General features: G+C 47.1%; 1 protein-coding gene across 2 annotated transcripts; it reads right to left on the bottom strand.

Moving 5' to 3' along the window:
- Window positions 1–921: 921 nt before the first annotated feature.
- Window positions 922–10,390, bottom strand: LOC123097081 (CRM-domain containing factor CFM3, chloroplastic/mitochondrial). Of its 2 annotated transcripts, none has more exons than XM_044518848.1 (9): window positions 9,637–10,390; window positions 7,848–8,301; window positions 7,598–7,728; window positions 4,593–4,940; window positions 4,062–4,218; window positions 3,379–3,671; window positions 1,604–1,663; window positions 1,427–1,516; window positions 922–1,349 (listed from the first exon to the last, which is right to left on the bottom strand). In XM_044518848.1, the coding sequence occupies exons 1-9, from the start codon at window positions 10,342–10,344 to the stop codon at window positions 1,062–1,064; spliced, it is 2,529 nt and encodes an 842-aa protein (XP_044374783.1). In that variant the 5' UTR covers window positions 10,345–10,390; the 3' UTR covers window positions 922–1,061. The 2 variants fall into 2 exon arrangements, with proteins under 2 accessions (XP_044374783.1, XP_044374782.1); XM_044518847.1 differs by having other exon boundaries at window positions 7,818–8,301; window positions 9,637–10,389.
- Between the last annotated feature and the right edge of the window lie 551 nt (window positions 10,391–10,941).

Here is a 10,941-nt window from a genome sequence, read left to right on the forward strand (position 1 = left end):
TGTTGTCGGCGTGGAACGACTATCTATGGGGTGATTCAACCCCTTTTGTGGTTCGACTATGGTATGCACCGCAAAGAGCAGGACTAACAGAGAGCACACAATGTTTACCCAGGTTCGGGCCACCTTTGAGGTGTAACACCCTACTCCTGCTTTGGTGTATTGAGAATGCAGGAGCACAAGTACAAGGAGCGCTTTCCCCAGCAAGGCACCAGGAGAAGGCAGCTACACGAGCAAGTGTGTGTGGGGTTTGAATGGGTTCGAACACTTGTAAAGGTTGCCATAGCCCTCCTTTTATAGCCCAAGGGGTTACCACAGTGGCAAAAGGTAATTACATAATGATTAGATAGCAACTAGTGCTATCATACCTAACTCTGCTAGTTAGGACAAGAAGCATTTAATGCATCGTTAGGTGTCGCATGGAGGAGAAGCCCCGCCAATGTTGTTGCACCGCTTACCTAGCTAACTCCTATTAACGTGACACGCCATTTGGACGGGTGTCGATAAAGGTAATCTTTCTTCCGGCGTGCTGACACGTGTCGGCAAACTCCACCTAACTACCTGCGGGCTCGACACCTCACCGATCAGCGACCAGCTAGGGAGTGAGGTGGAGCGCTAGTAGTTGGCGGGGGCTTGCTGGCCTGTGGGCTTGTCGGGCCTTCGCCTTGCTGGCAAAGGCTGCTTTTAGTGCTATGTCTTGTTCTTCCTCTTAGCCAAACTGGTCAACTTGGCCCTGAGTCTTGGTCTTCTTGATATGCTCCTTGATCTCAAAGAGTGACTTCTTCAGCTTGGGAATCTTCATCGAAACTTCAGCTTGGCGAGGGAGTTGCTACCTATTTGTGCATTTGTGACGGGCCATTCTAACTCTTCTTGAATCATTTTATTTTCTATTCCTTTTTATATTTTTTTTAAAACAAGATGAACTAGACCAAGTGAAATACTCGTTATTTACTCACTGTACAGGATTGTCTAGCTACATGGCTTGGTCAGCTCGGAAGGGCGATCCCTGTATGGTGCGATGACTTTCTAAAATGTTCTCTAGATCGCTACATCTTTCGTCTGATTCATCCCCTTCTTCTAGGCAGTCGGTCACCGTCAGAACAACCCGAATACAAGTTACGCTGGAAATCACCAGCAGAAATTACAGCGGGCTCACAGTCTTCATCGTCGTCATAGTCTGAATATTCCACACCATTAACTTCATCTTCATCGCAGTCGCCATTATCTTCAGCGGAATCATCGTCATTGCTATAACTAGACTCACTGTCCGCGATGGCGGTTTCATTTTCATCAACGGTTGCCCTGACAATTGGGTTGTCAAAGCTCCTGAGATAAGCCTCATCATCCTCGTCCTACATAGAAAAGGGTGGGCGGTTACAGGTTTCAAAGAAACCATTGGCACATGGTTCGATGGATGAAATAAACTCACCTCTACATCTTCATCCTCGCTCGAATACGCAGAATCTAGTTTAGCATACAGCTCCTCGTCTCCTTGGCCCTTCGCATCTTCTACTTGGACCTGAAAATCGAGAACATTTGTCATCATGACATGCATCTGGAAAATGATGATTTTGTCACAACTGAATCAGTTGGATACTCTACGTACTAGTTCGGATCTGAGCTGATTCACCCTTCTGTTTAACTTTCCAATGTGACGACTCAAGGCCTGCCACAAAGAGAAAAGAATGATATTAGCCCTCCGTTCCAGATTACTTGAAGTTCTAGTATGTGCCAAGTCAAACTTCTTTAAGTTTGACCAAGCATATAGAAAATATGCTAATATCTACAACATCAAATATACACATATATGCATACATATAGACTATTGTTTTACATGTATAAATATACAGGTATTTATAAATATACTAAAATATATGGACTCACGTGCAATTTTTTCATATAACTTGTTTTAGAAAATCTTAGATATAGTATATGAACATACTTAAAATGATGAAGTAGTATATATACTACCACATGATAGTATATGAGACGCAGGTGGTAGGATGAAAATATAAAGTAGATGTTCATATATTTTTCTGTAGACTTGGGGCGTGTTCGGGAGCTCTCCAGCTTCGGCCCCCAGATGTTGCTGCCTGGGAGGACATGCTCGAGTGAGTACTTCGAACAGCATATCTTGGCACCTGGAGCCCTCAGGCCGCTTCTCCACTAAGTCCTCATACCAGGCCAACGCCCCGTCGACGGCCCCAGATGCTATCACGGCTGTCTGGGCCATCAAACTGCCACTCAAGATCAGGATATTCTTGTGGCAGTGGATTAGAGGCAGGGTACCTTCTGGGGTGGAGGTGCTCAAACGTAATGGTCCTGGGGATGGGATGTGCCCCTTATGCGACACCGTGGAGGACTCGAACCACATCTTCTTTGCGTGTGTCACGGCCCAATTCCTTTGGAGTTGCTTCCGCGAAGCCGTTGGCGGTCATTGGTGCCATACCAACGTCCCCGACCTCTTCGCGGAGATCCAGTCCGTCCCCCCGTCGGCCCGCCACATTAGGTGGATGACCATTGGGGTGCTAGTGTGGACTCTCTGGACGGTCCGCGATAAGCTTGTGATTCAGCGTGTTCCCCTTTGACGCTCTACTGACGCTGTCTTTAAAATGTGTGGTTTCCTGCAGCTCTGGCGGCCGCTTAGCCGCCCCTCCGATCGAAACGCCATCAACACCATCATCGCCGACCTCCGCTTGATGGCGCTTCGTCTGGCCCCACCGCTTCCGCCGCCTCCCCCCGAGCATGATTAGCCTGCTATGGTTGCCCCACCCGGTGCTGGGTCTGGCGTGTGTGTTTTTAGGGCTTGTTGAGCTGTGCCCTCAGCAGAACCCTTTATTGTTGTCTTGTGCTACTTCTGTGTGTGTGTGGGTTGAACTTATGTTGGATATTCGGTTTGCTTTATCTATAAAGCGGGGCGAAAGCCTTTTTCGGTAATTGGCTGTCAGACAGCTTTAGCGACCAGAAGTAGAAGCTGTCGAGGCGAACGTATGTCTAACTCCAGGAATTTTAACGAGAAGCTGGCTGCTGGTTTTGGGTTGTGGAGTTGTGGAGTTTGAGGTTGTGGAGGGTTACCAAACACGCCCTTGGTCAAACTTGAAGAAGTTGGAACTTAGGAGTTAGGACAAAGCTAGAACTTCCAGGAGGGAATATATGATTTAGGAAAATGAATGAAAGTTTGCTTTACAGAGTTGCTCTAACAGAATCTCTAACAAAATGGATGTCTTCCTTTTGAGTACCTACTCCTTCTGTAAAGAAATATAAGAGCGTTTAGATCATTAGATCTAAATGCTCTTATATTTCTTTAAAGAGGGAGTACTTCTGTAATGCAGGTTGAGTTTTTAGTAAATGTCCGCAACCATCCAAGAAACAAAACAGTACCTCCATTCTCTGTAGCTCGATGGATCGAGCTAAAGCCTTTCTCTTTGACAAAAGATTCCTTGGTCTCAGCATGGAAGGACGTTTATAGTCCTTCCCACGAAACACAACAATGGCATAGCCTTTGGAGACCTTGTCCACAGAAACTAAAATGCCCCCACTCTCAACTTCAAGTGATAGTGCTGTCCTCTTGACATCTGCAAAAGACTTTGCTTTCACTAGTATTTTCACCAGTTCCCTGTATTTCCAGTGCAAGTGCATATTTTCGATTGTGCCATCAAAAACTCCTCTTCTACCTGAAAGTGGTGAAGGCAATATATAAAACAAAAGAATGTATATGAAGTTGAAACATAATTATAACGACAATCTGAGGAGACTAGATCTCGTGGGAATAAAATAAATGAGCAACTAGAGCAAAAGACATTGCCCCTTCCAAAAAAAATCACAGGTAAATGAATGATACTGGAATAGAAAAAAAAACTCCAGTACTACAGGATCAAAGGAAATAAGTGGCAGTAAACTGGTAAGTACTCCCTCCTTTCACAAATATAAGATGTTTTGGATATTTCAATATGGAGTACATACGGACTAAAATGAGTGAACATACACACTAAAATGTGTCTATGTACATCTGATTCAGAAAAAAGTTAGAACATCTTATATTTGTAGAAGGGAGTAGATTTTACCAAGGAGCAGAAATGCCTTCATCCTTAGACCAAGTTTCCGAAACATGAACCTCTCTTCATCGGTTATTGTTTCAGGTGGTTTGGTATCTTCAGTTGGATTCAAGGCAGTCTCGACTTTTCCAAGCACTCGTTCAGCTTTTGCTATCCTTTTCTCTGCCTGCATATAAATAAACTGAATTATTTAAGTTCAAATATCATAAATTGCATCTTCAGTGCAATTCATGTTATGCAACTACGCAAGCATTTGAACCACATTAGCGTGGTTGGGTACATGTAGGCTTGCAACTAAAAGGTTGTTCTCTGCACTCTGCAAAAAGAAAAATTAAGTACACTGCAATTTTTCAGGTTATGTTCTTATTGAGTATTATTGAATTGTTGTGCTAAGATGGTTTGAATTATACTCATGTGCCCAGCTAAATTAAACAAGAGATTATGATAAGGCAAATAAGAATGTTTTTTTTCTATGGAAAATGGTTTGTTCACAAGAGAATCTAACAAAGCAATCTCACTATTCAAAGTCTTATCACTTACAAGCGCAAGCTTCCACTCTAACTCCCTTACAAGATCAGCATGCTTTGCAGCTTCTACAGTTCTAGTCATCTTGTCCACGTGATTACCGTCCAGTTCATTTCCATATTTAGAGTTAGCTTCAAGGGTCTCTCCAAGAGTACCAGCTACAGTGGATTCTATAAATGCCTCAGTGCTAGAAGTAAATGACAGTTTTGCATTTAACCGTGCTTGCTCCTCATCTTGTAGGGACTTCATTGAACTTTCCCTCTCGAGGAGTGCCTCTGCGAGTTCCGTGGACAAGAAATCTTTCCCTCTGTAGAAGACTACAAAGTCATTGTTCCTTGAAAGCATTACCCCACCTGTTAATTTCTGCGAGTGGACCAGGAAAACATTAGTTAGTTACAAACAGGAGAAACGAAATGGTGAAAAGATTGATAAAGTTCAAGGCTCTCCCATATCAAACAGAGACTGCACAATTGTATTGGATAAAATATACCTGCAGCTGTGGGTTCAAATGTGCAGGGTATATGAGCTATAGTTGTATCTGTACACCTGTACACAGGTAAAACGTCGGGGGGGGGGGGGGGGGGGGGGGGGCAAAAACCCGGGACTGATGTAGAGCATGCCAAGCTCGAGCCACATCATGTAAAATATGCATGATGTGCCAATGTTATGCATGAGTTCAGTTTTATGAACGCAGTCAATCAGACTATTCTATTCCTTTCCTCTAATTCCAGCTCACCTTACCAAGGTGATCATAATGGCCACCATGTAACACTATTGACCAAAACTATCTCTAGTCCATTCCTCCTGTCCAATAAGCATTGGATTAATACCCAGCGGCGCCGCCGCAAGGCCTCCACCCCCTGCCCCCCCCCCCCCCTGCATCGCCGCCGGCTAAGCCCGCGCGTGCCCCTGGGATGGTGGCGGCGGGGCATTTCCCCTCTCCGCGGCGTGAGAGCTGCGGCCCATGGTGGATCTGGGTGCGCCAATCTTCAGGACGGCGGCTCCGTGCGTGGTGGCCGGGGAGGTCCTCTGTGCGTGCTGCGGTGTTGCCATGGAGGGCGCACGGTGCATCGGGCCTTCGCGTCCAGCTCACGGCGGTGGTCTTCTCCAGATGTGCAGGGTCTTGGCAGCTCCCGGCGGCGCGGCTGCCTCCGGCTGCGCGACGGCTCCCGATGGCTTGGCGGCCTCCTAAACGGTGTCTTTTGTGGGTGGCGGCCACAGAAGCTTCGTCGGCGAGATTCGGGCTCTGTCCCGGCTGCTCCTCCCCGGCGAGTGGGGTGGTGTGGCGACCCCCTTCCCACTTCCTGGAGTTTCGCCTCTGCGCGGTCATCCCGGTGACCATGGCGGGCGGCAGTGAGGCGGATGCACCGAGTGGTGGTCCCTGTCACCACGGCGTAGTTGCTATGCAGGGGTGTGCGGGCCAGCAGAGGTGCGGGCCGGCTTCGGTCGGCTGGGTGAGGGTGTTCGTCAGATCTGCTCCGAGTGCAAGCGTTGCCCGACTTTGGCCGGCTGGCGGTGGCGGCGTCTACGGGCGTCGTTCCCCTTCTTGAAGGCACCGCTGTGGAGTTCTTCGACCCGCTCCATCCTCGGATCTTGTCCTTCAGGTGAAAGCCTAGACCCATCTGGGTCGGGCAACGACGTCGTCTCAGCATCGTTTTCCCCTTTGGGGCGTCGCTTTGAAGACCGGTGATCCTACCCCATGCTTCCCTTGGGCTGGACGTGCACGGCATCACGGTTGGCAGGTGCCCAACCTTTGATGCGAGTGGTTGGCGTTGCGACTTGTGTGGCAACGACGATGATGGCGTGCAAAGCTGGGTCGCGGCTTGTCCTTCTGATGTCGACGGTCTGGTTCGCCAACGAGTGTGCCTATGCTTGTTTCTCACTGTGACAGAGAAGTCAGAGCTACGTGCGGGAGGGCCCGTGCGACAACGTTGACTCCATGAGGGTGGTTTGAGCGGATGGTGCTCTCTGGAGATTGCGTTGGGTTAGGTCGGTGCGAGGCGTGCAACTTTCTCCTGTAAGCGCATCAGCAAAATCATAGCTGCCGGTCCTCGACGTCTTCGGTCGATTGTTTGGCTTTGGCTGGCGAGGTCGTCATGTGTCGTTCGTTCGAAGGGGTCTTGACGGGTCATCTGCGGCGAAGTCGGAGTCGCCTGCTTGGGAGGTGATGACAATGACAATGCATGCAGCCTCGACGGTGTGTGTGTGGTCTTGTTGGTGCTAGGTCGGCCGGGTGCCCTTTCTTGAGGGCGTGTTGTAACGGTTTTCGCCTGGGTTTCCGTAAATTAACCGGGCAACTCTATTCTACCTTTTTTAATGAATCGGGCCCGAAGGGACCGCATTTCAAAAAAACATCCAGATATCAATTGAAGGTTCAATGAGCGTCTCTCAGCGGCATCTGCTATCAATACCAATCTAGAGCTGAAGGGCTACTTGGTATGTGACCAAATTTACAGTCTTAAGCAAATGCACAAAAACTGAAACAATACCATATAACAGAAACTTTATCACGAAAGATTGAAAAGGAAATGACAATCTTGGAGCAATAGCTTAAATAACTTTAAGTAAAAAGTGGTATCATTTTCACGTGACAAACCTAAACAGTTACATGCATATTAGTGGTAAAGCTTTAAAACGTTGATTGTGTGCTTTCTAGGTTATCTATTTTGGACTGGAAATGGTAATACTTTGATCCCAGATTGGATTGTTCTTATTCATTAATGCCTTCTCCAAAATCTATGTATTCTCGAACATTTTATGGCATGGCAGCCTAGGTCAGCACATATATAGCAGGACATATTCAGATAGGAAAATTGATAAATGAATTACAAAGTTCAAGGTGCGCAAAATGAGTGTAATATCTGTGAAAAAAGGTCTAGCAGTGTTTCATTTGCACAAAAAATATGTACTTTGGTTTTTCCAGTACCAATGAATACATTTCTAACTAAGCTGAAAAGGCTTTCCATAAGTATGGAGTACAAAAACTGATATATTTTTTTAATGAAAGAGTCTATATTTACTTTGATATCTTCAGCCATCCTCTCACTGGTAGTAAGTTGCACTCCTCTCTTCAAAGCAATTTTTGCAATGGAACTTCTCTCCCATAACTTCACCATAGCAGCTGCTAATCCTTGGAGTTGTCTGCTTCGCCCTAACATTCATCAGTAAGGGGAAACATCACCAAATGATAGTAGAACTTGAGGAAGAAAAATAAGGAGCTAACTAAAACAACAAAGGTACCAAGAGAAAAGTGAGGAGGCAGTCCCCGACCAAGACGCCGCAAATTGGTAGTGTCCTTTCGGCTGAGTGACCGCCGTACTCCATATGGCAGAACTCTGAAAGGGGGTTTGTAACCAGGTACAGTTGCGGGAAGCAAATCTGCATCTACTGGTAATGGATTGGATCCAGGCCAGTCGCTGTATCTAGGACCAAGCTCATCCAACAACCTGTCAATTTCTTCTTCATATTTGATTTCTGGAACTGTTTCAATTGTTTCCTCTTTCTCAGTATTAGATACCAAGCCTCCGTTGCTATCTTGCATGCTATTAACTTTCTCGTTAGGTAGCGAGGAAGGGATAGGAGGCCCTCTTATTGAGGACTTCATACCAACATCCTGCCAAGTCCTATTTGTTCCCTTAGTGGTCTCAGGTACGTCATAGGCTACTCCCCTGTACAGAGAAACAGAAGTTCCTGACCTCCATATTACCAATCCCCCTGTTTTTCTCTAATTAGGATCAAAGAAAAGAAAACAGTTATTGCATTGGCAAGAACTACAACCCTAAAAATGTATTCACCAGAACTAGTAGGTCATGTGCAGAGATAACAAGTGAAGCTTTAGGCAAACTGTGGCACGAAGAAAACTAATCAACATACTGAATAAACATATACTGCCTTCTCTACTTGCACTTGTTAACAGGTCCTAATTGACCATTGATTTGGTAAATCTTCTGGTAGTGAAATAACTGATTTTCTGTGCAATGAATTATTGGAGTTATATTATTGCACCAAAAGGAAAATATTTAATATCGTGTCTTCATTTGGACATAAACCAAACTCGACTTTGAACTAGTTAGCTAGCTTTTAACTCAGTTTAGTTCTACAAGTGATTTCACTCTAAGCTCAAGATTCAGGAAGTTTGGAAGCTTCTGCATGATTCTGGCAAAGAACAATTATTGTGCCCTAAAACTGCTGTGATCGTTAAGTTACTAATTATGCCTTTTCTGAATAATATTCTTAATAATTTTCAGTATTAAATAAGATTTTCCTACCGTTTTTTCTCAACCAGGCTAGTATTTAACAAAGTTCTGGGACAGAAGTAAAATAAGGCTGGTCATAGTGAGAGTAACATAGCTATTAACATAGCGCAACCCAATGCAAATTTGCTTATGTGCAAGTAGTTAACGAGGAGAGAGGTGCTTAGAGTAACCTAACATGTTACTGTAACATAGCGCTTCCCAAGGATAAATGAGTCTACAAGTTAATAAATGCAATCATTTATGTTACTACTTCTTTGTTACTTTGCACTATGAACATGGTAACATAGGCTAGTGTCATATACATGACACTAGTCCAAGTTACTTCCCACTATGACTAGCCTAAGTGAATAACAGTATCAATAACAAACACATCACAGGAATCAATAATGATAATCACTCTAAATATCCCAATACTAATTTGTCTTAGAAATGGCTTTTAAAGGATAGCTAGCACAACTAAGTAGTACTCCTATTACTTAGGGACAACTGCCGAGTGAAACACATATAAGATTCCAAGTCACATTTTGCAGCTAAACCTACAGCTCAAGTTTCGAACCAACACAGTTCAAAATACACACAACATTGTTAAGAATTCTACCAACAATCCCATCCTAAAACTAATTCACCTTGCAGTTGATACAAGTTACAAGCCGCAACCCGCCTCAAGCATGAAGGAACTACTAAATTGGTAAGAACAGTACCAGCAATCCAGCATTTCCACCAATACGAAACTAAACTAAACTACTGGAGTACCAAAGAAGCTTGATGCAAGCTAAGCGATTCTGTAAAAATCTAATACACACCTCTAGTATCTCGTGGAAGAGGCGCATGTTGAGCGCAGGTGTGCCGTTGACCTTGACCCTGACCACCTCATCCGTCCTCCACTTCTCCTTGATTTTTGCCACGATTTCCCGCGTCACCCCAGCGCCGCCCACCTGGGTCTTGGACTTGATCCTCATCGCCGCGTGCCGAAGGCGCCTAAGCTCAGGTTCAGGGAGCGTAAGCTCCGCCATCCACGCCGGCGACCTCGCGGCCCGCGCAGCCGCCTCGGGCGGTGGCATCGGCCGCTCCCACGGGAACCGCGCGTCCACGAGCGAGGACTCCGCGTCATCGTCGAATCCCCCGCGCGCGTTGGGAAGCACACCATCGTCCGCGCGGAACACGTCCTCCACGGAGCCCCGCCGCGGGTGCTGAGAGACGGTGGAGGGGGCGGTTTGGGCCTCGGGTGAATAGCCCGCGCGCTTGAGGCGGCGGAGAATGAGAGACATGGTGGAGCGTCCGGAATGGCGGCTAGTTCCTACGGCGTCCTCGTCGTCGGAGTCGGAGGTGGGGGAGGGCTCCGGGCGGAGGTCGAGAGCAGGGGCTGGCGGTCGGAGGCCGCGGCGGGGGCAGGACCAGGCGGAGAGCCATGGGTATTGAGCGCAGGAAGAGGACGAAAGAGGGTTGGAGGAGAGGAGGAGGTGATGGAGGCGAGGCGGGTGGTGGAGGTGGAGAGCGGGGGAGAAGGCCATGGATGGAGGTGTGGTGGATGTGGGGAGTATGGATTGTACAGGAAGGGTTTAGGGGATTGGTGGTATTTTTGCCCAGCCGACGTGTGTCTCGGTTTTTTCGACCATCGGATGAGATATCCACGCTTTTGATCACATGATCAATTTAATTTGTATAAGCGCATCTTCAAAAATTAACGGAAACACTAACGCCCGTGTGGGCGTTAGCCAACTCATCCACACGCCTCCATCGCCGTCCAGTGAGTTTTGCACGAATCTTGGCACGATTTGGCTGATTTTGTGTGCCACGTAGGACAACTCGCGTGTGTGGTGTATGTGAGAGATCGCCCGCACGCTGGTTTCCTCTCCGCGGTCAACGGTTGCCACTTGGGGGGTGTGCGGTGGAACTGCCGTGGCGCCCGCACGCACGCCCGACTGCGGTTGCCGTCAACCACGTCTCGCCACTTCGCCCTTCCTCGCCCGCGGTTTCATTTACTCGCTCTACTTCATTACTCACCCAACCCACATAGCAGTTCAGTCGATTGGAGGAGAAGCCGAGAGGAGAAGGCAGCGGCGGAGGCGGAAGAGTCGACGGCATTCGCGGCCGTTGGTGGGGCTCGC

Source organism: Triticum aestivum, chromosome 4D, assembly GCF_018294505.1.
Source record: "Triticum aestivum cultivar Chinese Spring chromosome 4D, IWGSC CS RefSeq v2.1, whole genome shotgun sequence".
Lineage (NCBI taxonomy): Eukaryota > Viridiplantae > Streptophyta > Magnoliopsida > Poales > Poaceae > Triticum > Triticum aestivum.